Source organism: Alosa alosa, chromosome 9 (assembly GCF_017589495.1).
Source record: "Alosa alosa isolate M-15738 ecotype Scorff River chromosome 9, AALO_Geno_1.1, whole genome shotgun sequence".
Lineage (NCBI taxonomy): Eukaryota > Metazoa > Chordata > Actinopteri > Clupeiformes > Clupeidae > Alosa > Alosa alosa.
The window spans coordinates 28,584,212-28,611,499 of NC_063197.1; the positions used below are offsets into that span (position 1 = coordinate 28,584,212).

A 27,288-nucleotide genomic window follows, 5' to 3' on the forward strand; every position below is an offset into this window, starting at 1 on the left:
GAGTCCTGGGGCTTTTCTCAAAGTCAAGGATTCGTGCTTGGTAGAACGAGTCCTGCCGAGTCGAATCCTTCAAAGATGAGGCAAGGCTTCTTCTTAGCATACGGAAAACACACAATGGAACAGACTAGCGAGTGTGCAGGAAGCTGCAGGTGCATTATTAAAAATCATGTGCGCACCGGATTGTGGGTGTTCCAAGCATGCAAAGGATACACGCATGCATCCTCGAAAATCTCTGAACGAAGGACTCGGTACTTGATAGAATTCTAAAACACCCTTGACATTGGAACAGTGCTTGGCGAGATTCGATGACGTAACAAAGGACCCATCCTTGAAATGTTTTTCCCGGTGTTTTTTTGATGCATTCTAGCTACTGTCAGTGACGCGAGAGAACTAGTCAGAAGTTATTAGGGAAGTGCGGTGTAAGTTTAAATTAATTTGTGCGTAGTGCCGGTGTCATTAATTTATTTTACATGTCTTACAACATAAATAAATGCAATCATAGTCTAGTGAAGTCAGATATGAGCATACAAAGACGCTTAGAACTCATGTTAAGCCTATGTAGCTATGTGGTAGATGCACACTAAATGCGAATGCGCGATTTGATGCAGGCAAAAGTATCGACTGTTACTAACGAAGGTATTATAGCAATATTATAAATGTGGCGACGGAATAGCCTAGAACTTGGGTAGGCCTAGCGTTTAGTAGCCTGTGCACTTGCAGTGATAGCAAAAACTAATGTGAATCGCAGACTATCCTATAACCAAAAAAAGTAAAGGAGATTATTTGTACCTGCATAAGCCAAATAAAGGACGGGACTGCACCCTTCACAAACCGTAAAAATGAAGTTTATTAGTTTTACAGTTGACTACAGTTGACAGTTCACTATCAGTCCGAACAAACAATTCTGGTTTCCTTGCACTAGCCATTTTCATAGCCTACTCTGTCTGTTTGTATAGCCTACAGCGCACAAGCTTTGGTCAATTTCTGTAACAGTGCCACCTATAGGCCTGGGATATGAAGTAACGTGTCGAGTCGTGTTAAGATGGATTCGTTTGGACGCAAATATTCTTGATACGTGTGGACTAGGCCTAAATGGTTATTCTCAATAGACATGACTAGCCCTCATCGATGTATGGAAAACTGGCCTCTAATGTCTAATTTAGGATTAATACTGTAGTTAAGTGGATACTGTGTGATCTTACATGAACCTGCCACAATATTAAGTACAAAGACTGATTAAGTAGTGACTCAACTTATTGGTCCTAGAAGGAAAGCAATGTGAAAATGCTGTGGGTACACCTACACCTGCAGCTTAGAAAATAGGCCAGGGTACGTTTATTAACAGTAGGCTTAGTATTAGTGGTGGTGGTGGTGGTGGACATGGAAAATATTGCTACTACTCCTTGAGTGAGCAGTGTGACCCGCTTTGTTTTGGACTTTTACCTCTGTGTTGAGATAATGGGCATATTTTCATTGGTTTCTAACTGTCAAAAATATGAACACATCTAAATGTGAGCAAATAAGAGGAAGCCAACACTGGATTTCTTCAGTATCTATCTCAACTGGACTCTGGACTCATAAAACATGTAGACAGTTGTGGACTTTGCACTGGTCCAAATACCACAGCCAGGGAATACACTCATTCCAAGGAAACGTAAGTGGATCATAAAATATATTGTTGGCATAAACAAGCCATTTGTCAGATGTCAGAGCCCAAGGAGGGGGGAAATTGTATCACAGATCAGACTAAGAACCTTGCCTTTCCAACCTGAACACGCTCAGAGCTCTTGAATTTTTCCCTCCATGAAATTCAGAGGCTGTTATGTCCTGTAACGTAATTTGTTTTGTTTTGACATATAGCAACAGTGAAAGACTAGATCAGTCATTTCTTGCTGTTCAGCTCTGACTCTATCGTTAGGCTCTATGGTTACTCCAGTAAAGAGAACCAGTCAGCGCTACTTCTATTGAAACTAAAAATCTGAATTATAAGTGATTACATCTGACTAGTGAATGATAAACAGATACAATACTTATATATATATATATGATCATGGAATGCAGGGTGTGTGTGCAGTGTTAACTCAGAGAAGTGATGGCATAGGGAGTAAGAACAGCCAGTTCTGGGAAATGTTTTACTAAGAGACCTTGTGTGCAGGCCTATATGAATAGCAATTCTACATTCAGCATGCCCCACTATTGTGAATCAGGTGTGCCTGAGGACCCCCCCCCACACACAGACACACACACACACTATATCTGCACTATATGGTGAAGGAACCCTGGACCATAGTCCTGCATACTCCTGATGATACTAAAAATCAAAGAATCTTTACTACAAATCTTGACTGGTTGCCAGGTCAGTCAGAACACATACTCAGCTACAGACAAAACCAGAGTGTTAAAGTGGAGTATCTCTGACAAAACTCTGTCACAGTCTGATCAGCCTGATATTAACCACTCATGGAGTTACTGACTGACTGAATGGTCACACATGCATGGGTATGTTTGTCAATGATTTTAGAAGCTGGCACTCTCAAACAGGAACTAAGGTACTTTACTGTATCAGCTTTCAAAGACTGCCATAACATCATAGACTGTATTAAATAGTAGGGACTTTCCTTAAGCACATATTAACCCATAATTATTCAATCACAATCTTAACTTATCCTAAAGGAGAAATCTGCTTTGTGTGTGTGTCTCTGGATCAGCCTTCCGTGGTCTTTGCTGCCCCCTGGGAACTAAAGCTGTTGGAGCAGCCGCTTGGTGTTGCCATCAATGCTATTACACTGAAGCAAATGACTGAATGGCTACATTTAGCTGATTAAGAACATTATAATTACATCAACGCCTGATGTCTCTTTTGTGCACACGGGTCACAGAACCAGCTCCTGCGATGAGGGTGTACATGAATTGCCAGAGAAACATTTTACAAATATACAGTATTTTTTAATTAACAAACTCAATGGCATTAACAAAGTAAATCTTTCACAAAAAAAGCAAAGCAAACCTAAATGCATCCAAAATATCTGGCCTTTTGACCTACTAAAAAACATGGAGAAATCAGTGCAGGAGAAGGGAATTGGATGTGTGGAGATTCACTGGAATGGCACAGAGCTAGAAAACAACAACTTTAAATGAACTGCACATGAACTATGAGTAGAACTCCTCTGATCTGAGGACTACAATGAGGAATGATATTAACAAATGAATTATGAAAATGTATTGTTTCAGAACATTATGTATAGTCCCTTACAAAAGTGATGTCATGAACAAGAAACATACAAGCATGAAATTTCAAAACACAAATACGCAACACAGAGACAAAAATAATTTTGTTGTCCATTAAGTTCCATAAACAATTTAGAAAATAAAAAAACCTTTGGGTCTGATTTTAAAACACAAGGTCCTTTTTCCACAGTTTTCAAGATCAGAAAATATTTTCTTTCAATTCCTTATGCAGCCTTAAAACTGTCAGTCACAAAAAAGCCACCAGCTCTTTCTGAGAGCACACTGAGACCATACGAGAGGTCTAACTGCATGGGAGGTCTGTGTTTTTACAGTCTGATCTTCACATAGTCCAGCACTGCATCTGTCGCAAATTCAAAATCTCACATCATGACTTCATTGCTCACCAAACCCAGAACGTGTATTTGAGCTGGGAATGTAAAAAACCTGAGCGTTAGGTACCAAAAGCTCAGTGTAGTTTCCCCGTCGTCAATCAGAGATCATTCTTGGACACTCATACAAATCATCTTCATCAAACACGCATAAAAAAAAACACACACACACACACACAGGGTAGCTGTAGACCAGATCTTCTAGGGAGTAACTCCAGTGCAAGTAGCTTCCTGAGCACATGTCGACTGGGATTCTTCACTCATTTTTTTCCTCGGGTTCTCTCAGTTTGTGTCACAGCCGCCTTCCTCGATGTGCTCCTCCACATTCACAGGCAGTATGAGGTGAGAGATGCGGCTCCACAGCCCACTCAGCTTGTCCACGTCCATTTTGTCGAAGGTGTCAGGCTGGTCGGGTACCAGGAACTTCTTGTGGATGTGGTCGTGCACCATCTCCTCCACCTCTCGGAGGCTGACCTCGGTATCCACAGCGTCCTGAGGCAGGAGCACAGTGAAGGCCAGGAGAGGATCCTTGTAGGCGGCGTTCTCGTGGTCGCAGTAGCGGTAGAAGATGAGCGTGGAGCTCGGCGGCAGCTCTTCCAGACGGTGGATGACGGCAGCCGGCTTGTCGCCCTCAAAGGCTTCTTTCAGCTGGTTGTCCAGATCCAGCTTCACCTGGTGCAATAACGGATGAAGGAGAAATTCATTTATAAAAACATGAGTGAACAAGGAAGGAAACAAACAAACACAGCACCAAACAAACACACAAACACCAGTGACCATACTACGTTCAAAATGTATTACCCAGTTGGCCATTTACTGCATCGTAGGAAAGAATAAAGCCTGACTGCTGACCAACTATGACCTAATTAATTTTTTTTTTTCAGCTTTTACCTAGGTGCACCTGATCCTTTACTGGGTTGACCTATAGGCGACCTAAAGTTCAGCACTTAACTATTGAGCCTCCTTTTACACGTTCATGATCCAGCGATGATCTAGCTAATCACTGCACCAGTTATTTCACTGCCACTTCACAAGACACAATCACAGGGTTCCCACACCTTGGTTAAGATCAAATTCAAGGACCTTTCAAGGACTTTCCAGGCCCAATATCCTTAAATTCAAGGACCTACTGTAATGTGTTGATAAATTTCAAGCGCGGGCATGGTTAAATCAAGTTACCTCAACAGACCAAGGATACCTTGTCACAGTTTTCTTTTAATTTTGGTCATATGACAGGCCTATTCTATTTTTCATGTTTGTATTTTGCATAAAACTGAACTGAAATAAACTTGTCCTAAACAAGTTAAACTCCTTACCATGAACATGTCGTTTTATTCATCAGAATGTTAAATTAAATATTTGGGCAACAAACACTACACGCGGGAAACACGCAGAAATCACGCTGGCCGTGTACATGTTAATAAGCGGAATTGTATGGATTTTTTTTCCTCAAAATGAAATTCAAGGACCTCCATTTATTTATGTCTCTTTTCAAAAACTTTCAAGGGCCTTGAATTATTTTTTTCAGATTCACAAACTTTCAAGGACCCGTGGGAACCCTGTTTTTTTTTTCCAGCTTTTACCTAGGTGCACCTGATCCTTTACTGGGTTGACCTATAGGCGACCTAAAGTTCAGCACTTTACTGTTGAGCCTCCTTTTACACGTTCATGATCCAGCGGTGATCTAGCTAATCTCTGCACCAGTTATTTCACTGCCACTTCACAAGACACAATCATGCCTTTGCTTCCTCACCTGATTGCCGTCCTTGTCAGCCAGACTCGCTCCGTCCAGCTCTAGCACAGAGCCGTTGACCGCCATGGAGAAGGCCGATGCAAGGCCTGCGGCCAGGCATCTCAGCGTCCTCTCCGCCTCGCGGCCCCCGGTCAGGATCAGGCTGACCGGTTCAGAGGGTTGGGCCGTCTGCAGGTGGCGCTGGAGGTGTATGCCGCTGCGCCTCCAGAACTCGTCCCGCTGGCTCCGAAACTGCTGCTCCAGCGCCGCCATGCGGCCGGAGAAGACGTCCAGCGAGGGGGTCGGGGATGCGGGTTGCGATGTAGCTCGTTTGCTGAGGAGGGCTGACCACGGAACCCTCTGGTAGCCCAGCACGGCTACAGAGATGGAGACGCAGAGCAGGAAAAGCCACAGGATGATCGTGTAAATACGACTCGCACCACCTGCACAGAGGGGGGAAAATAGAGAACAAATATTTATGTCACAAACTGTAAATACATATACTGCTCAAAAAAATTAAGGGAACACTTCAATCATACACTGGATCGGTACTCTGACAGTGTTTGGTTCTGAGCACAAGTAAAACTTTTGAGGCGAGTGTTTTATTTAGCAAGAACTGTCAGACATTCTGTGAATATAGTTTGAGAATGGAGAAAAGGGTGGAAGGTTTCAAAATATGTGTTTTAACAATTGTGGAAAACTGTAAGTGTTCCCTTAAATATTTTGAGCAGTGTATTAATGTGCTCTGTACAAGCATGTGGATGTAACTTTTTTGTGTGTTAGTGCCTGCAAGTGAGAAAAAAAAAATACTGTACCTTTACTCGGAGTCTTGGCCTGGCTTTGTTTAGCTTTAGGCAACACTCTGGTCAATTCTGTAAGTACACAAACACACACACAAATGATTATAATTCATTCACTGGTTGATTTCCTTTGACAAAAAGATGAGTCCTGTGTGACCTGTCAAAATCAGAAATCTGCTTTACCTGCTTTCTTTGCCAGTTCTTTATTATGCACAATGTTGTTTGAAGTCTGGTTGTGACTCATACCCCGTCGAGTTCTTCTTGCAAAGTCAACATGATCTGCTGGATATGACAGCAAGATTCACATGAAACATTATAAAGCGTCATACTCTCTGACCTTTTCATGGAAGGCATTCATCCAGAACTCCAGAACTATGTGAACGGATACCTGGGAGCCCGTCCTGCAGCTTGCGGTGATACTGTTGGATGTTCTGCTGGATGCTCTGTGCCGTTTGACCTTCAGTCCTGCTGTCTCTCTTGGGTTTGGTGGGGATGTGTAGAGAAGCACCAGAGCCTCTTTTTGAAGACCCTTAACATTTACACACACAAACACACAACGCAGCATGATGAAGTTCCAATCTAAAATTAGTAAGGAAACTATGAAAGCATGCAAAAACCTTACAAACTCCATTAACTGCCAAATTGGTAATGACAAAAGCTTGTGCGGTTGGCGATGACGTGTTGTGGCGTTTTTTCTTATATTCATTTTAGAAATATGCAGTGCGGTCTCACCTGTGCTGTGTTTGATGGCCTCGACCTCTGAGTTCGTCGTGTGAATGGGCCTGTGACTTCTCAGCGTCGATCCATCCTCCAGTGGCTCCAACTGAAACACCCTCTCTGTGCTTTGGGGGAAACTCTTCAGCGGGGTCAGTCGGACCGATGATTCTGGAAATGTATAAACAGCACTACTAGTTATATCAGCAGGGGTCTCAAGTCTCATGCATTGACTGTGAGACACTCAATTGACAGGTCTAGCACTACCTCATGCCACACATGCCTTTTCTCACGCTAGGTTTTTGTCTGTACTTCCTCCAATATATTATTTACATTAGATTAAATAAGAATTGACGGGGTCTGTTAATTTTCAGTATGCACAGGCTGTATACAAGCACACAACACTTTGGAATGCTTTCTTAATTCGCTTTCACGTTACTCGTCAATCACTTCCACAAAAAATGCACTGCATCTAAACAAGAGTTTAAATTAATAAACATGTTCTATGTATTACTGAAAACCGAACGACTATTCATCTATAAACTCAGCACCATGGAAAAATAATAATAGAACTGCAAATTAAAGTACATTTAAATTGACTATAAACTAATTTATCAAGACTAGACAGTCTGAATGACTGGCAGATCAATAAAGCTAGGAAAATAACAGTTTTAGACAGGGTGTCACTGTGATGGTCAAGTGGTGATTTTAATATCTGAATGCATATCAGACTTGGATGTAGCTAGTCTCTGATAGTGAATTTATTACAATGACTACCTATAGACGTCTCACCCCTTATGAGTTTATCGTGCTGCAACACCCCTGGACTTGTCTCTTTATCCTCATCAGACTCCGACTCATCGCCATCCTCTTCCAATTCCATGTCATTGTCACCGTCAGTAGCATCTTCGTCCTCTGCCGACTGCAGTCTTCGCCTTTTCTTAAGTGGCTCTGTTTAATTTCAGCATCGTTCAGGAGAATTTATTCAATATTTTCCACATTATAAATGCATTTATAAGTTTTAATTATAACGATGCTCTCCATCCACCCGTGATAATGAGTATATGTTATGATATGGCATCCATGAGTATTTCCTTTCACCTTTAACGCGCTTTTTCTGGCAGTGTAGCTGCTATTACATACCATCATCATCATCAGTGCTCGGAAGTCTCTCTTGGGTCTCGGATCCATTGACCGCAGTACCAACTGGATGTACAGCATCTCTTCGGCTTCTCTTCAAAGGCTCTCTCGGTTTCAACACAATGCCAGAATCTAAGCAAGGCAACGGCGTTAACCAAATTAATTTCAATGTTTGCTAACGTTGGCTGGCTGGGATTTTTCCGCCAAAACTAATTAGGAAAGTGAAACTAACCCGATGCTCAATAATAGCTCAAGTTAATGAATGAGTAGTAATGCCGGTTAAGATGGTTGGGATTCTTCCTGATTGAATAATGTATATATATATATATATATATATATATATATATATATATATATATAACACAACATAAGCCAACGACAGTTTACATGCCTAACCCACGATGAATAAATAGTACATGTCGTAGATGAAAAATAAGAAACATATGCTAGAAGCTAGCTGGCTAACGCTGCTTCCGTAACTTAGGGCAAGTCCACATTTTAGGAAGCTAATTGAGACTACTCAAATCAACTTGCTCGTCTGAAGCTGAATCATGTTGTATGCTATAGACAACCAACGTCTCAGTCAACACAATATTTTGTCACGTGTTAGCCATGTCCACGAACACTACTAACTTGTGCTGAATTTAACGTTGAAGCATAAGCTTAAACGTTAATAGTTCATTCTTAGCCATGGCTATGATTTAAAAAAAAAAAAAAAACGTCAGATATGATCATTTATTTAATCAGATAACCAAGGCAGTTACTTACCTCCTTTTGTCGACTGTCTTGTTACCCTCCTGCTTGGTGGATCAGTGTTGGTTTTGTGCGAATCGCCAGCTTCCATCTTCACCTGATTTAGTTAATATCGCAGTTACACATGCATATCAAACTTTTCGGACTCCATCGACGTTAGCTCCCTAGCATGACAAAGTGTAGTTTCCTTACGGACTGCTTTCTTTGAACACCGCTCTCTTCCGGTACTTTGACAGGACCAGAGCCCGTTCTTGGCTGAAAGAGTGGATCCAGCTCCCTTCAGGAGGTCTCTGACCAGACAATTATTTTTTCTTTCTTTTAGACTCTACAGTATTCTTTCTCTCTCATATATATATATATATATAACAATAAGAGAGAGAGAGAGAGAGAGAGAGAACTGTAGAGTCTAAAAGAAAGAAAGAAAAAAATAATTGTCTGGTCAGAGACCTCATGAAGGGAGCTGGATCCACTCTTTCAGCCAAGAACGGGCTCTGGTCCTGTTGTCAAAGTACCGAATAATCATCATGTTGTGTGTGTGTATATATATATATATATATATATATATATATATATATATATATATATATATATATATATATATATATATATATATATATATATATATATATATATATATATGTACACAATATGATCCTTTGGAACTCTGAGGTTTGTTTAAAAATATAACAGGAACCACACATCTAATTGCATTTATTATTTTTTTTATTTAAAAGGCACATTTGAAGTAATCACATGAAATTTATTAAAACTAAGAACACTTCAAATTTTTTTTTTTTTACACTTTGGAATGCTTTCTTAATTCGCCTTCACATTACTCTTCAATCACTTCCAAAGTGTTAAGCGTCTCTTTCTTTATAGCGACAAAAGTGCAAGTGAAGTTAAGGACTCATCCCTCACTAAATCAGGAAAGACCGAGGACGAATCTGAAGGACTGACATGCCCTCTCCATTACTCAGACTTATTCTCTCTCATTCATTATTATCTCTTTCGGTGATAATAGAGGAGTCCATGATCCTCCAGTGTCATTATCACTTCCTGTCACAGCCACCTTTCTCCATGTGCTCCTCCATATTCACAGGCAGTATAAGATGGGATATGCGGCTCCACAGCCCACTCAGCTTGTCCACGTCCATTCTGTCAAAAGTGTCCGGCTGATCTGAGGTCAGGTACTTTTGGTGGAGGTGGCTGTGTGCCATGTCTTCCACTTGACTCATGCTGAACCCTGGATCCACGGCGTCCTGAGGCAGGAGCATGGTGAAGGCCAGGAAAGGATCCTTGTAGGCAGCGTTCTCGTGGTCGCAGTAGCGGTAGAAGATGAGCGTGGAGCTCGGCGGCAGCTCTTCCAGGCGGTGGATGACGGCAGCCGGCTTGTCGCCCATAAAGGCTTCTTTCAGCTGGTTGTCCAGATCTAGCTTAACCTAAGAAAGATATAATTAAAATAGGGAAATGTGTGATTTCAGCTGCCGATCTTGACCACTGCATGTCATGCCAGTTTGTTGACGAGGTTACTCACCTTGTCGTGGTCCATGTTGGCCAGACTGCTGCCGTCCACCTGAAGCACAGATCCATTGAGGGACGAGGAGAAGGCTTCAGCCAGGCGTACAGCCAGGCACTTCAGGGTCCTCTCTGCTTTGCGGCCCCCCACCAAGATCAGGCTGACCGGCTCGCTGGGCTTGGTGGAATTCAGGTGGCGCTGGAGGTGTATGCGGCTGCGCCGCCAAAGCTCTGACCGCTGATTGCGGAAGCTCTGCTCAACCTTCACCATCTCCTCCTGGAACACTTCCACTCTGTTCAGGGTTGGCTTTCTTGACTCAGCAGCAGGCCGGTAACACAGTGCCGCCACAGCGATCGCTATGAACACGGCTCCTATAGCCAGCCCCACCGGTACTGGGAAAAAAGAAAAGAGGGAATCGAATTACTAAAGAGTTTGTTGTGTGAAGACTGCGAATGTTAAATGTATTTACACAAGTGAATTGGGTGAATAGAAGTTCTTACCGTGTAGTGTTGATTTTGTTTCTGGAAGAGCTCTCTGATCGGTCTCTTCCACTTCTGTTGTTTGTGTTGTCTGTGTTCTTTCCTGCACCTTAGCCTGGGTTTTTTTTCTCAGTTCGGCATCACCTGGAAGTGTAGTGAGTATTGAGTATTTAATACTATGCAAGAGCAGTTGCAGGAGGAAGGGGGAAATGTGGCGCATGTAACCTTTTAGGCTTGTCTTCATACCAGTGTCACATCCTGCTGTTGGTACTGCTCCTGCAGGAGGGGTCTCTGTTTTTATTTTTATTTTGTCTGATGCATCTTCACTTTGAATTGCTGCATCTGCTGGTTATAGGAGAGAATACAGCCATAACTTCACAATTTGAACAAACAATTGTTAGAGGAATGGAGAAAACAAGACCCCTCCCCAATCACTGGCGCTCTACCATTTGTTGGGTTACTTTTATATATATAAGTATATATACTCTTTTGATCCCGTGAAGGAAAATTTGGTCTCTGCACTCAGCACACAGTGAGGTGAAACACACACTAATCCCGGCGCAGTGAGCTGCCTGCAACAACAGCGGCGCTCGGGGAGCAGTGAGGGGCAGTTAGGTGCCTTGCTCAAGGGCACTTCAGCCGTGCCTACTGGTCGGGGTTCGAACCGGCAACCCGTTACAAGTCCGAAGCGCTAACCTGTAGGCCACGGCTGCCCCTCATTGCACCACTGGTATTAATTACCTTCTGCTCCAGCATCCACAGCTGTGGCCTCTGTCCCTCCTTCGCGTGCTGCATCTGCAGCTGCAATGTTTTCATCTGTTGGTTGTGAGAGGAGCTGGCCATTAGTGACTTAAACTCTTAAAGAATAGCAGTAAGAGAATAGGAGGAACACAAGACTGTTACAGAAGGGCCTTTACCTATGGCAGTGTCGCCTCCTGCTTCTGTTTCTGGTCCAGCAGGCACTGAAAGTGGCTCTTCTGCATCTTCACACACAGTTTCTGCATCTACTGTTTTCAGGAGAGAAGTCAGCCATGTGGCTGTATGGTTATGTAAAGCTATGAGAGAAATTAAGAGGGGAAAAAAAAAAAAACGTTTCAGCTATTCAAATGTCTCCCCTACCATCGTTGTGCACAGCTGTGTCTGCATGCTTTCCACCTTCTGTTGCATGTTCTTCTTGATCTCCTGCGTCTGCTGTTGCAGCAGCCCCTCCGGCTCCTGCTGTGTCTTGCTCAACTCCTCCAGCTTTCTCAACTCCTCCAGCTTTCTCAACTCCTCCAGCTTTCTCAACTCCTCCAGCTTTCTCAACTCCTCCAGCTTTCTCAACTCCTCCAGCTTTCTCAACTCCTCCAGCTTTCTCAACTCCTCCTCCTATTCCAATTGCTGCATCTCCTGCCTCAGGCGCTGCATCTGCTGCTGCAATGTTTTCATCTGTTGGTTCTGAGAGGAGCTGGCCATTAGTGACTTAAACTCTTAAAGAATAGCAGTAAGAGAATAGGAGGAACACAAGACTGTTACAGAAGGGCCTTTACCTATGGCAGTGTCGCCTCCAGCTTCTGTTTCTGGTCCAGCAGGCACTGAAAGTGGCTCTTCTGCATCTTCACACACAGTTTCTGCATCTACTGTTTTCAGGAGAGAAGTCAGCCATGTGGCTGTATGGTTATGTAAAGCTATGAGAGAAATTAAGAGGGGGAAAAAAAAAACGTTTCAGCTATTCAAATGTCTCCCCTACCATCGTTGTGCACAGCTGTGTCTGCATGCTTTCCACCTTCTGTTGCATGTTCTTCTTGATCTCCTGCGTCTGCTGTTGCAGCAGCCCCTCCGGCTCCTGCTGTGTCTTGCTCAACTCCTCCAGCTTTCTCAACTCCTCCAGCTTTCTCAACTCCTCCAGCTTTCTCAACTCCTCCAGCTTTCTCAACTCCTCCAGCTTTCTCAACTCCTCCAGCTTTCTCAACTCCTCCTCCTATTCCAATTGCTGCATCTCCTGCCTCATTTACTTCAACTTTGCCCGAATGTCTCAGGTCCTCTGCTGTTGAATCCCCATTTGAGTCTGATAAAGATTACATTACATTACATTACATTTTTGGCTGACGCTTTTTTAACCAAAGCGACTAACAACATGGTAAACAGTAAGTTTTAGAACAATTCTCACAATTTTAGGACAGTTTAAAAAAAAACCACATTAGAGTACAGGAAGAATAAGTGCGTCGGTGAGTGCTGTATTTTAACAGTTACTTGTCAGTTTAACGGCTGGTGAGTGCTAGGATCAGTAAGACTTGTTGTAAGTGTTGCTATGAGAGTAGATGTTCTCTAAAGAGCTGGGTCTTCAGGAGTTTTTTGAAAGTGGAAAAGGATGTCCCTGCCCTTGTGGGAACTGGCAGTGTGTTCCACCAACGAGGAACAACAGATGAGAAAAGTTTGGATTGGCTTGAGCGTACCGGTGGTAGAGCTAGACGTCAATAAAGTGATAAAGTGATAAAGATTTAAGATTTAAGATTTAAGATAAAGTGTTAAAGTGATAAAGATTTAAGATTTAAGATTTAAGATAAAGTGTTAAAGTGATAAAGAGGGAAAGAGTGTAGTTATCTGATTTGTAATTGTATCCTGTGAAACCTGTGCAGGCTGTTCAGTGTCTGCTACTCCAACCTATGGTCATCAGGGGCTCTTACCTGATGGTGTTGATTTCACTGCAATGGAGGATGAAAGATCTAATGATCCATCTTCAGTGCTCTCTCCATCTTTTCCTCCTACACTTGTCTTCTGCTCATTGGTCTCCAGTGCCTTTCCATCCAGGCCTTAAGGAAATGAGAGAAAGAACTCAGCAAGTCACCAACAGATAGCGGTTCTAAAAGGCAAGAAGTGAAAGTGCTTTGAACTCCTCTACCTTCTAATTCCTCCCTACTCAAGTTGCCTTAGTCTAATAAAGCATCTGCATTTATTTCATCAGCTTCAAACATCAATAAACACCACAAGATTGTTTCTAAGTAACTAATACACACTCACACACACAAATACACATACAGCTGTTGGACTATAGTGAAAAGTTCTTTTCACAATAGGAATAAGGGTAATCCTGTGTCAAATCAGACAAAATCCAGGAAAATGGTTGTAACACCGGCTCAAAAATGTGTCTAAATAATGTTTAGGTCCTACAACGAACACCTGTAAAATCATTTTGTTCAATTCCAATATTTTCAGAATTGTCTATGCCCTTGGATTGTAAACACTCTAAAAATGACTTGTTATTCCTAGCCTGACCAAACTTTGTTGGATGGAAGACAAACATATTCTCAGTATGACTTGACCATTAAAAGTATGATTTTGAATATGAAGTGAGCACTGATTTTATATAAGCCCCTAAATTCAGAACAATGAGCAAAAAAAAAAAGAAAAAAAGTGTGATATTGAGGGTATTGTAAAGTCTTTTTTGTTCCCACGTGACATCAGTATTTGTTTGATTGCCACTGTTTGATTGCCAAAACTGCCGTGAGTCTGAAGCTTTTGGATAAAAGTGTCTGCTAAAGTGTCTGCTACAATTCAACTTTATATTCAATTTGTCTGCAAATACAGCACTTTATTAATTTTTCCGAAAGTTCTAGCGGTCATTATTTCTTGGGAAAGGACCTCTGAAAACAAGAATGATCGCTGTCAATGGCAACGGAGTTTGTGCTTGGAACTTCATTCAAAAGTGAAAGCAGACGGTTGATCAGCTGTGTTCTAAAGAATGTTTGATTGTGTTGCGAACTATTTGTTTCTCAGCAAAAGCCACGACGAAACGGTAACAAATAAGTGTAAAGAGACATATCATGGAGTTTATTTTTTCGTTTTGGCAAGTAGTCGTATAATAAGCGGGATAATGTATAGAACGCCGGTCATTCGTCGGGGTCCGGTTCACCCTGTCGGGACTTATTTTCCCCATAATGACCGGCGTTCTATACATTATCCCTTACTTAGACTATATGTGAAGTATACACATCATGTGAACGTGAAGAAATGAGGAGTACAACTTGGTGAAAATCTATATGGGAACAGTTCGATTCAGGCATATAATATTGCCTACAAATGTTCAATGTTGCACCATGTTTCCTTCATAGATACATATACTTTGTTAATTACATTGTTATATCTCTACTTCATTTCAAAAAGACATAGGATTTGAACTAAAATATGTATAGGCCTTAGTTTTCAAACCCACAAACAAGGTTTGAACAACATCTGAGACAGTGCAGCGACAACCTTAACTGATTGGACACGGAATGACTTCTAGGATTATAACAGAAACATAAATACCGGTAAGCAGTAGATTGATTTAAAAAGCTGACTCAAAATAATCAATCAAACTTTCCTGAACACAGCTACTTCAAGAATTTGAAACTCTTAGAAATTAAGCCTAGACCTAGATCCCTGTGTGTCTCAAGAGCTTGCCAATGACATAGCACAAATATTAGGCCTACAGTAGACTTACCTGAAATAGTCTTTGGAACTGGTCAAGAACCAGGTCACACTTGGAAGTAAGGAAATAAATGTACCTTCATTAGAGTGACTGGAGTCCTGCATCTCACTGGGAAAATATGTCAACCATCCAAGATGTCAACGGTTACCTAAGAATAAGGAAAACCTTAAGAATAAGGTAAAAAAAAAAAAATACGAACCCAAAGAAATTTCAAGATTACTCTATTCCAAAGTACAGCACTACAAGACAACTGTATTGCTGGTCCCGCCAGCCAACTAACAACACACAACAGCAGGTCAAAGATCATAATAGGCCTAATGAAGAAGTATTGGCCCATTATGGTTTGACAGCAACTCCCAAGAGGGCGTACATTCAGCTTGACATCGACAACTTTTGCCAGGCATGTTGCAATTAAGTAAATCTTAGTGGCATGCATGCATGCATAGTAATGTATTTGATGATAGTCAGTTTATTTATTGTTAGACTATTATTGTTATTGTTAGACTGTATTGTTACAGCGGATATTGTATCATTCGTTTGACATTTCCCCTAACGTTATATCTGCAAACTGTATGTTCACACGAGGTCCCATACACTAAATCAAGCACGCCATTTTTGCCAAAAGATCAGTGATTCCTCTATAGTTAACGAAGAAAGAAACCAAAATTGGCGTTACCATTACTGTCTAACATAGCCAGCTAACGCGGTTAGCTATAATCTTGGGAGCTAGGTCGAGTGTCCGCTCTTATCAATATGTGCCAAGTAAAGGCACACTGTTGTCCTCCGTGTTGAGCTCATAGAAAGAACTTTAGTTGCGGATTATGACCAATGATAATGACTTATTTGCCGTTACGACCAACAAAGCGAAAGCAAAACACTCACCAATGTCGTATATCTCTCCGGTTGGACTGCATTTTCGGCAGGAACTATACTTTTGATACAGTTGTAGTAAGGGACGTAAATCACGAATGCACACTCTTCCGGCTTTTATTCTCTAGGAAGGGGACGTTCCGTCAGAGAACGTTTTGCTGTGGTGTTTTCTTTTATTGTCTGTGGTGTTTCCCCCCTCGAAATAAAATGTTTCATGGCCACCTCAGAGCTGCTTTTCCTGGGACCAAGCTTCAAAATTCTTTGTTTATGAATTTATATCAGAGAGTGTCTAATAGGAATTTGCTCTGGGTCGTTTTTGTTGGAGTGGCCCCTGGTGGTCTGTAAAGGTGTTGCAGCTGGCCCCTATTTTTCACAACGTCACTACACGTAAACGTACAAACTATTTATTTTCTTTATTAAAAGTGGTACTGAGGTTGCTTTCACAATGATTTCAGAATGGTGGTCTTTGAGTCACTACCAGTTAAAAAAAACTGCTTTACCCGACACAATGATTGATTGTGGACAAATATGCCCACACACAGGGCAATTAAGCTGACAGATGGGAAATTAATTAGTGACAAATGTCAGCATGAGTGCATGGCAGAAATGTATGGTGTTATATTCTCTCTCAGACAGCATCACTTTAACACACATGCAACCACAATACACTTAAGCATGCAACCACAATACACTTAAGCATGCAACCAGAGAGGGTTCCCAGAGAGGATTCCCCTAGGGATCAAGTAAGTAAGTAAGTAAGTCAGTCAGTCAGTCAGTCAGTCAGTCAGTCAGTCAGTCAGTCTATCTATCTATCTATCTATCTATCTATCTATCTATCTATCTATCTATAGCGGAGCTAGTAATCAAGGATCTTTGATGCAACCGCTATCAGCCCCTATGTTTTAACAGTGTTAGGGGAGCCCTTTATATAAATAAACCTCCTTGTATCCTTGTATCTACAGCATTTAGGCCATCCTTAAAAATATTCTTGTTTGCAGTAACAGCCAAAAAAAAAAAAAAAAATCGGTAGGTAGGTCAATATTTTTTTTTTTCAAGATTCAATTTTGGTCATGGTGATTACGGGTTTTAACAGTGTTAGGGGAGCCCTTTATATAAATAAACCTCCTTGTATCTTGTGATGTAACTGACTTGTATCTCACCTGAGGCCCACATAAGGCTCATCATTTAAATTGCCTTTGTTATACATGCCTTTCACTTAAATATTTTGTGACATGCACATCAGAGGACTGCTTTAGTAATGTAAGATATAATTAGTTTCATTACTTTTGGATTGATGCTTGCATAAGAAAAGAAATACTTCTCAAAACAGCAACAATTATATGGGTGCTATTGTTTTGGGATGTTTCAGGTTTGAAGGTTTAATTTGAATGCCTGAATGTAGATTCAAAACACAGGCCTACTAAAATAAGTAGTATTTTATTTTGTATTGGTTGTTTAGAGTAAAAAAAAAATCGGTCGGTCTTAACGCAAGTTTACAACCGGCAAGTCGGTCGGACTAAAAGGGGAAAAAATAAATATGTGGGTCGGTTCTAAATTGACAGGGTCGGTCGGGTTACGGCAAACGAAAATATTTTTAAGGATGGCCTTATTGCCTTTCCCCCCTCAATGTGTGAGGGATTGAGCAGTGGAGACAGGTTTGAAGGTTCAAAGAAAAGATGGGTCTATTTCCCAAAATGACTAAACACTTGAATTAAATAAAATAAAAAAATAAACAGAAGCCAACCCTCCAACATCAACTGCTAAACTGACACAAAGGACAAACTTAAATAGTGGCTGATTAGACCATCACTAACTGAAATACAACAATATCAATACAACAAAATCAGAAAGTTAGAGTAACTAGTAGGCCTAACCAAAATCACAGACAAGAGATAAATATGAGTACAGGGGGGAGGAGGTTATCGATCGAAGAGCAAAAACTTTTAAGCAAAAAATTACACACAGCTAGGGATGTAACGGTATGAAAATTTAACCTCACAGTTATAGTGACCAAAATTATCACGGTTTTCGGTATTATCACGGTATTTCTAAAAGTGTGTTCAGAAAGCACTGATAGGCCTACACAAGCTGAAATAGTTTCAAAAAGTGTCCCGTTCACTTTTTTCTTCATGTTTAATTGGCTATGTGCTTATAGCTTAACTTACCCTACCATAACTTGGAGTTTGCTATTTCTGTTATTTGGATGCAATGAGTGAGACTAAAGTAAGCGTTCAAAATAAAACTTTAGGCTACTGTATTCTCCTGATAACGTGAGGGGAATGGATTTAATGTGGACGCGAACATAAAAAGACGCAGAGTGGCTACATGATACAGTGCACATTTTGCATTGAAAAAGTTCAGCCTTTTAAAATCAGGAGTAGCCTAATACGAATCGTAAAACCATCAATTAGACAACAGAATCAGTAGGGTACCAGTTTTGTTTCATTGCACCAGGCCTACTGTATGTCAAAAGCAGGCTCAGATGAAGCTGGGAAGGATTAAACACACGGTTTCCACACCGCGGTAAATCAACCGTGATAATCATGATATTTGAAATGAAAACGGTAATTGTTATCGTCAACATTTTTATCGCGGTTTACCATTATACCGGTAATCGTTACATCCCTACACAAAGCCCTCGTCTCGGTTACAATACCAACAAGTCGGCACAGAACGGCACTGAACATGCTGTGTGTAATGCACAAAAAACTTTTTCTGTGTCAACCTTTTTGTTATGGTGTGTCATTTGTTCAGCTCTGGTTTTGATACAACTGCTCAAAACCCCATTTGGAAAAGTGTCCTCCGCCCAGATTTCCATACTTTTTTTTCAGGTCTGTAAAACAGCTAGGACTTGTCACCACAGCATTTACGCCTTTATCCTAAAATGAAAGTGCTTAAGCCACAATCCTCTCATGCCCCAACTTCAGTATGAAGACTGAACCAAATCTTTATGTACAACACAACACCAAACTGAACTTCTGGCCATGAGCTGAACTTCTAGAGCAACAGAAAACTAATGTGACAGCTTCAGTTTCAGTTTCAATTTATTTGTAAGGGACAGTGTGCAATTAAAACATAAATGTAAACATTTGATGCATTGCACCAGAGTTAGCCTTGGGCTAATTTACATCTGTAGCTCACTAGAGTAAAATATGCGAAGTCCAGATTCGCTACAGATGAGTGTTGTAGGCCTATGGTGCTGTAGGGGCAGATGGGTGTTTTAGGCCTACAGGTGCTGCAGGGGCAGATGGGTGTTGTAGGCCCACAGGTGCAGCAGAGTGGCCCCTGCAGAGGCTACAGCTAGAGCTAGAGGCTGCACAGTCTTTATCCATGATCCTCTGAAACAAGGATTCTATGGCCTCAGGTGATGAGGACAGTGGCACCAATGGAGATACATATTTTTTATTAAATAATATACAACATGCAGTTATTAAGATTACATTATTGTTTCACATTTTTTTTTTCAGAAAAAAAAACATTGGATACCTTGAATGTCGCTTATTAAAGATCATAGAACAAAAGTGACACAAGTAGCCGATAGCATCTAGTAAGATGCTCCTAGATGTATGGAAAGTGTGTACCTTCAGCGGTGTAGTGCACTTGTGCAATCCTGTTACGGTCTGTTTTCCTCTAGTTGCCCGCAACAGCTGGCGCCTGGCCTGATGCCACACTCTCCTGCACTGGCTAGGCCTATACAGTGCATACAGAAAGTATTCAGAGTAAAAAAGGACAACCATCAGTACATCACTCCACCAATCACGCCTTTATGATAGAGTGGACAGATAGAAGCCATTTTTGCTGTGAGTTTCCCAAAAAGCTCCTGAACGACTCTCAGACCATGAGAAGTAAAATCATCTGGTCTGATGAAACAAAGACGGAACTATTTGGCCACAATTCCCAAAGGTGTGTGTGAAAGAAACCAGGCACTAAGCTTACAGCAAAGCAAAGTCATCATAGCAAAGGACGCAGACTGAATAAGATCATTGAGAAGGCTTGATGATCGGTCACTGGATACAAGCTGGACACACCAGGCCAGGAGATGGCAAACGACAGAATGCACAATATGCTAACAAGGCAAAAGAGCATCTTTAGCAAATTTTAGCTCAGATGTCGTAATTTTTTTCTGCAGGAGCCATCAGACTGTACAGGACTGTAAATGCTGAGAAACACTCAGGTGCAGGTGTCTACTATGCCAGGCCTAGGCCTACACTGGGGTGTAAATAGTTTCCCCCAGGCCTACAAATGGCATTGATGGCTTAGGCTGTACCTGGGTGCCAATAGCTTGTGCCATAATTAATTTGCTTTTGCAGGCCTCCCGACTGCTTGTGGACTCTGCCATGACTACTTAAATACTTGAGTTTTTGCACTATGTGACGGTCTGTGTCATGTCTGTTTTTCCAACTGATTCGGGAATTTAACCGCTAGGCCTACTTGTATACACTGCGTTCCAAATTATTATGCAAATTACATTTTTCTCAGATTTTCCTTAATTGATGCAAATGTATAATTTGCAAGTCATTAACCGTTACAGTATAATTCGAATTTTATTGAACAAACCTCCCAATGATAACAGTATTTTTTTCAAAAATAAAAAAATCAAAAAGTACTGTTCCAAATTATTATGCACAACAAAGTTTCAAGACATGTTATAGGTTGTAAAGAACTAAAAATGGTCATTTGTTGAATTTGTAGCATTAGGGGGTGATATAAATTAAATCAAAAGTTATTTCAATCAAGAACATCTTAACAGGCCAAGTTACATGTTAACATAGGAACCCTTCATTGATATCACCTTCACAATTGAATCCATGCATCCATTGAACTTGTGAGTTCTTGGAGAGTTTCTGCTTTAATGTCTTTGCAGAATAGCCTTCCAGAGCTGCCAGAATGTCAGAATAGCCCCCCAGAGCTACTGCTTGGATGTGAACTGCCTTCCACCCTCATAGATCTTTTGCTTGATGCTCCAAAGGTTCTCAATAGGGTTGAGGTCAGAGGAAGATGGGGGCCACATGAGTTTCTCTCATTTTATGCCCATAGCAGCCAATTACCCAGAGATATCCTTTGCAGCATAGAGGGTGCATTGTCATGCATAAAGATGATTTTGCACGGAAGGCACGGTTCTTCTTTTTGTACTACGGAAGAAAGTGGTCAGTCAGAAACTCTACATACTTTGCCGAGGTCATTTTCACTCCGTCGGGGACCCTAAAGGTGCCGACCAGCTCTCTCCCCATGATTCCGGCCCAAAACATGACTCCGCCACCTCCTTGCTGACATCTCAGCCTTGTTGGGACATGGTGGCCACTCACCAACCATCCATTACTCCATCCATCTGGACCATCTAGGGTTCCGTTAACAAAACTGTTTTAAAATTAGTCTTCATGTATTCCTGAGCCCACTACAACCATTTCTGCTTGTAAGCATTGTTTAGGGGTGGCCAAATAGTAGGTTTATGCACACTTGCAAACTTTTTTTAGGATCCTACACAGTGCCGGTTCAGACCTCCATGGGGCCTTAAGCAAAATCCTGCCAAGGGGCCCTCCTACCTGAACTCTGAGCGTGAAAATGTAACCATTTTTTTACAGTATCGTCTGACACCTCAGTGCTCCCAATACAATCATGCCACCTCATTTTGGATGTCTATGAAATTACCAAATATAGTGTTTTTCCCTATAAAGGACTTGGAGAAAGAAACATAATTGTGTGTGAATCACCTTCACACAGCAATAAATGCCCAGTCAGTGTCTGGGCTGTTTGCTTTTGATGCTTGCTGTACATATCCCCTTGCAAAAAATAACTGCAGTTTTTTCAAGTACAGTTCAGTTATACACCACAGTAGGCTACAGTGCAGTATAGTATTTTCATGTCCAAAATACTGCATTTCTGTAGTAAAGTACAGTACTATGCAGTACGCAGTTTTGTGTGCCTAAAATACTGCATTCCCTGCATAAGAACTGCAAATATTTTCACCAAAACTGCAGTTTTCATACTCAGAAATCTGCAGTTTGACACTTATAATGCAGTTTTTTTGTAAGGGTCTGGTTGTGCTAGTAGCCTACTGGCTGACTGTTCTTCACCTGTGTGTCTGTAGTAGGCTACTTGCCAAAGACATAGGCTATGAACTGGCTCCCATGATTCTCTTATTATTTCAATATTTTTTTCAAACGTAGACTATTTTAAACAATCATTTTAATACTTCTATTAGGCCTAATTTACGATGTGCATCTATTGTCCATGCAGCACAGCGAATCAAAGTTAATACATTAGGCTAGGCCTACTTTCCATTTTGCATACGTTAAGTTGTAGGCTATAAAGCTTGACTGAAACATTGTAAAACAATTAGTTATTTTAAAAATGTATGGGAGGAGTGAAATCCACTATTAGTTTCGACGGGTCCTCGCATGTTTCTGCTGAAAAACTGCTAGTTTCATCTCGAGCTGCACGTTATGAACGCATTTAAAGATGCGGCCATTTAAAAAAGAAAATGTAGCCAGTCGCCGTCGCCCGCATTCAAATAAACGAAATATGCGATCATATTTCACAACTTTGTGTGTACACAACTGTACTGTGACTGGGAAAGGCTGGCAAGAAAACCGCAGACAGATCAGTGGATTCACTTCCCTGTTAGGTAGGTGTTGCTATGCTAGACCAGCAACACGTGCTGGAGAAACGCATGTTGACATCAAACCATGGAACAACGCAAGTTTACCCAACTGCTGTTCCCACTGTCATTCTCGTTGCGTTTCTTCCGTTTTTCATGCCCTGCATGGTAATTCGGTTTCATGTTCATTCAATGAGGTATACGTATAAGTATATATACTTTTTTGATCCCGTGAGGGAAATTTGGTCGCACTGTCGCTATAACTGTATAGGCCTACTAACTTGTCTGTCACTAGCTTGACTCAAGAGGAGACGGGGGAGGGGGCCTTCATTAACTTAACTTCCTTGAATTTCCCCTATAGTCAGGTAGAACTTTGTGGAATTTGGGCATAAGTGTGACAAAGGTACTAATGCAATTTTTTTGCATAAATTGATAGGTAAGGGGGTGTCCTTTCAGAATCTGACGGGTGCCGCTCCGGCACCCTTGAGCATTTTCTTTAAAATGGCATCACCTGCCACACCCCTTTTTTGATCATAGAAAATCATCTAAATAGACCTTAACATATAAACCCATCATGTATGGTATCAAATTAAAGCTCTTTTCATACAGAAATCAGCTTTGACCATAATAAAGTACAAAAAAATAGTTTAGGTCCCTCCAGAGAACAAAATACCTTTTGTGCAAAGTGACCTTTAAGGTCAAATTAGGTTCCTTTTTGCTGCATAATAGTTTATACCGCTAAATCGTGTCATGTTTGGTATTAAATTAAATAAATTATGGAACTGCCATGTAGCTTAATACATACGGGAATACAATCATTCAACAGTAATTCATTTTAATATGAATTATAGCAAAAAATAATTCATTCATTTACAGACACCCTGACCCTTCTTACTCCCACTCACTCTGACACTAATTCCCCTCCCACCATAATGGCCCCCCCCAACCCCACTCCTGACCCCAACCCCACTCCCACACCTTTCATTCCACTAGTCACTACCTTTTCACAACCCACCACACATTTGCACCACACTCTCAAACAACACTTCACCCACTTTCAGTCCTCCCACACTCACTTCCAACATCACAGACTCATCTCAGCCTTCCGTAAAAACAAAAACCTTCCAAGACCTCCTCATTAGATCCCGTTTCTCCAGGAAGCCCCCACTCAAGCCATCACCACGGGACTCTTTCTTCAAACCACAACACTTCATCACCAACCTTCACTCACACCTTTCTGCCCCTAACACACCCCTCTCACTAGACACCACAAATGCTGTCTACATCATCACATGCAATAAATGTCACTTACAGTACATAGGAGAAACAGGTCATTCAATCAAAACCAGACTCAAACAGCATCTATACACCATTTCTAGGAACTCACGCACCACCCACATAGTCACACATTTCCAGCAACACAGCACTGCACACCTTGGCATTTGTGGTCTCGAGAGCAACCCCGGCTGGACCCGAGCACAGAGGCAACGAGCAGAACGGAGCTGGATCAATAAACTTCACACTTTCTTCCCCCTTGGTCTCAATTAATCCACTCCTCTGTTTCTTCTGGTTCTCAATAAAGCTACATTTTTTCTTTCCCCTCTTTTCCCAGGTCCTGTCTTATTTATTTATATAAAAAAACTGTTATTACTATGTTATTAATCATTTATTACTTTGTTATTACCTCTCCCCCCTTTTTTTAGTCTCTTAAGTTCTCCACCCCAGTTTTCCACTCCCCCTAGACTAAACCAGGACTTTTACTTTGAATTTTTTATTTTCACCCTACACAATTTAGATGTGTTTACCTTTTATTTTTGCAGTGTCGTGGTTATTTATAAAGGTTGTTTTTCATGAATTTTACACTTCAGCCCCAATTCTTGCACTTACTTTTTTCTTTTTCTTTTAGCCCCAGTCCCTAGTTTTAACCCCACCCAGCTGCTTGGCCCAACCCCTATCCCTAAACCTAACCTCCAGCCACTTGGCTAAACTCCAAACCCCACCCCTTAGCCTAACCCCAATCCAAACCCCTACCCCTTAGCCTAACCCCAACCCAAACCCCTACCCCTTAGCCTAACCCCAAACCCCATCCCTTAACCTAACCCCAACCCCCATCCCTTAACCTAACCTCCAGCCACTTGGCTAAATTCCAACCCCCACCCCTTAGCCTAACCCCAACCCCCACCCCTTAGCCTAACCCCTTAGCCCAACCCCAGCCCCTATCCTAAGGCTAACCCTTATCCCCACCCTCAGGCTAACTTCAACCCCCAAGGCCGACTCCAGCCCCCCACCCCTTATCCAAATCAGCCCCTTGGCCTAAACCCAACCCCTCATCTTAACTCTTTATTTATTATTTATTATTTTAATTTTCTTTTTCCCTCCCCTGTCTAATATACATAATTTCTTAATTAAATATTTCTTTATATATATTATTTTATACTAGACAGTTGCCGTCTTCCTACCCTATTCCCTTCCTTGCTGGTGTGGTTGTATCCAATCGGCCAGTGCACTCACAGTCACCCACTCCACCAAAGATCATGTTCCCCTAACCCAACCCCAGTACCTTAGCCTAACCCCAACCCCAACCCTTAGGCCAACCCCAGCCCCTATCCTAAGGCTAACACCAATGCCTACAGCTAACCCTTACCCCCACCCTCAGGCTAACCTCAACCCCCAAGGCCGACTCCAGCCCCCCACCCCTTATCCTAACCAGCCCCTTGGCCTAAACCCAACCCCTACCCCTCATCTTAACCCTTCATTAATTATTTATTTATTTATTTTTCTTCTTCTTGCTTCCCCTTTTCTAGTATACATAATTTCTTGATTAAATAATTCTCCATATACTTATAATTTTATTTCTAGACAGTCGCCCTCATCCCATTCTTATTCCCCTCCTTGTTGGTGTGGTTGGATCCAATCGGCCAGTGCACTCACAGTCACCCACTCCACCAAATATCATGTTCCCCTAACCTAACCCTAGAAATGTGGGAACATAGGGCTGACCCCACCAATAAGGAATTTGTGCTCTGCATTTTACCCATTCGGGGGTAGTGTACAACACACCCACACAAACAGTGGACTGTACACCCATTCAAACACACACACACCCTAGAGCAGTGAGCATACTAGGAGTATACATACACACCCGGAGCAGTGGGCAGCCCTTGATCTGGCGGCCTGGGGAGCAGGGCTCAAGGGCACCTCATTCGGATGTGGGTACCTCACATGGATGTGGGGGAGTGCTGTTAAGTCACTCCCCCCACCCACATTTTTCCTACCAGTCGGGGATTGAACTGGCCACCCTTTAGTCACAAGTCCGATTCCCTAAACAGTAGGCCATGGATGCCCAAAGTAAATGACATTAATGCTATGGCTGCAAAATTAGACAAATGTTATGATTTGTTGGCTGTTCATGCATTGTTTGATTGTGACAGTGTGTCATATCCATTTGGCAAAGGGAAAACCTCAGCAATCAATTTGATGCTCAAGAGGAATCTTGATTTGAAGAATTGTACATATGTACTGTAGAAGCTGATGAGCATGAAGGCAGGAATGGATTTCCTTTCTTGCCTCTACTATGGAAAGACTGTTGAAAGCCTCAGTAACTTGATACATGCTATTCACCAAGAAAAGAGACTCTACTGAAATAAAGAGTCTTCCTCCAACAAGAGAATATGCAGCGGAACACATCAAGCGTGCACAGCTGCAAGTCCTTCTGTGGAGAGCTGCTGACAAAAAAACACCTTCAGTGTGTACTGATGATGTATCCCTGTTTGTTCGGAAAATAGAGGATGGAATTCCTGTGCCTGTTCATGGCAACACTGACATTGCACCCAAAACAGGTCTACAGCTTGTTGCTTGTGGATGCAAGGCAGTGCCAGCATGCTCCAGGGCCTCTTGCAGCTGTCAGTCAGATGGACTACCATGCACCACCTACTGCCATTGCAAAGGTGGTGAACAGTGTGCAAATAAAAATTTGAAGATGGCTACACTTTCAGTGGAGGATACTGATGACAGCGAGGGAGAAATGTCTGATTGAATGAATGTTTTTTGGAGGAGACATTCGATGCTTGTGATGTGTACAAGGCCAGCCTGGCAACATGTTCTGTATATAGTTGCTTTCAGAATCTGTGAGAAAGTTCTACTTTGTTCCTTATAACTTTGTCTATTTGATTCATTGTTGAGGGTTGATACAATTTATTTATTATTTACTGAATTTACAATTCAGTTATTATGTTCTCTGGAGGGACTTGAATTCATTTTTAGCATGTTTTTTATTGGCATCATTAATTTCTGTTTGAGAAGAGCTTTCATTTGATACCATACATGATGGGTTTATACAGTAATGTGCATCTAGTTATTTTTTTATGGTCAAAAAAAGGGGGCGTGTCAAATTATGTCATTTAAAAAAATGCTCAAGGGCAGCACCCGTCAGATTCTGAGTCTAAATCCCCTAAACTATCAATTTATGCAAAAAAATTGCATTAGTACCTTATGTCACACCTATCCTGGGGTTCTACCTGACTACTAGGGATCAATAAAGTATATCTATCTAACTTGCGGGGCCCTATATGCAAATTGCATAGTGTGCGTATAGGGAGAACAGGCCCTGATCCTACACC

General features: G+C 41.7%; 2 protein-coding genes across 17 annotated transcripts; both read right to left on the reverse strand.

Annotated features, from left to right (window-relative positions):
* Positions 1–2,924: 2,924 nt before the first annotated feature.
* LOC125301251 (torsin-1A-interacting protein 2-like) lies at positions 2,925–8,958 on the reverse strand. Of its 2 annotated transcripts, none has more exons than XM_048253682.1 (9): positions 8,772–8,958; positions 8,007–8,135; positions 7,656–7,814; positions 6,882–7,034; positions 6,538–6,678; positions 6,333–6,428; positions 6,165–6,221; positions 5,371–5,792; positions 2,925–4,289 (listed from the first exon to the last, which is right to left on the reverse strand). In XM_048253682.1, the coding sequence occupies exons 1-9, from the start codon at positions 8,845–8,847 to the stop codon at positions 3,900–3,902; spliced, it is 1,623 nt and encodes a 540-aa protein (XP_048109639.1). In that variant the 5' UTR covers positions 8,848–8,958; the 3' UTR covers positions 2,925–3,899. The 2 variants fall into 2 exon arrangements, with proteins under 2 accessions (XP_048109639.1, XP_048109638.1); XM_048253681.1 differs by having other exon boundaries at positions 6,333–6,431.
* A 503-nt stretch (positions 8,959–9,461) lies between these two features.
* LOC125301236 (torsin-1A-interacting protein 2-like) lies at positions 9,462–16,202 on the reverse strand. Of its 15 annotated transcripts, XM_048253652.1 has the most exons (13): positions 16,084–16,202; positions 15,278–15,349; positions 13,418–13,543; positions 12,706–12,798; positions 12,481–12,651; positions 12,281–12,400; positions 11,871–12,188; positions 11,669–11,788; positions 11,493–11,576; positions 10,977–11,096; positions 10,773–10,895; positions 10,291–10,664; positions 9,462–10,195 (listed from the first exon to the last, which is right to left on the reverse strand). In XM_048253652.1, the coding sequence occupies exons 2-13, from the start codon at positions 15,303–15,305 to the stop codon at positions 9,806–9,808; spliced, it is 2,067 nt and encodes a 688-aa protein (XP_048109609.1). In that variant the 5' UTR covers positions 15,306–15,349; positions 16,084–16,202; the 3' UTR covers positions 9,462–9,805. The 15 variants fall into 15 exon arrangements, with proteins under 15 accessions (XP_048109609.1, XP_048109605.1, XP_048109603.1 ...); XM_048253648.1 differs by having other exon boundaries at positions 12,281–12,367; positions 12,481–12,798; XM_048253646.1 differs by having other exon boundaries at positions 12,281–12,370; positions 12,481–12,798.
* Positions 16,203–27,288: the final 11,086 nt, after the last annotated feature.

What these genes read in the sequence shown, in the direction of transcription:
- LOC125301236 (XM_048253639.1), bottom strand. Translation starts at nt 15,305, where the DNA reads ATGCAGGACTCCAGTCACTCTAATGAAG. An exon ending in AGTGAAATCAACACCATCAG is followed by an intron (nt 12,799 to 13,417) that starts GTAAGAGCCCCT and finishes AATCTTTATCAG; the next exon opens with ACTCAAATGGGGATTCAACA. An exon ending in TGTGGATGCTGGAGCAGAAG is followed by an intron (nt 11,097 to 11,492) that starts GTAATTAATACC and finishes TCCTATAACCAG; the next exon opens with CAGATGCAGCAATTCAAAGT.
- LOC125301251 (XM_048253681.1), bottom strand. Translation starts at nt 8,847, where the DNA reads ATGGAAGCTGGCGATTCGCACAAAACCAACACTGATCCACCAAGCAGG. An exon ending in GGCCAAGACTCCGAGTAAAG is followed by an intron (nt 5,793 to 6,164) that starts GTACAGTATTTT and finishes CCCTCTGTGCAG; the next exon opens with GTGGTGCGAGTCGTATTTAC. An exon ending in CTGACAAGGACGGCAATCAG is followed by an intron (nt 4,290 to 5,370) that starts GTGAGGAAGCAA and finishes TTATTGCACCAG; the next exon opens with GTGAAGCTGGATCTGGACAA.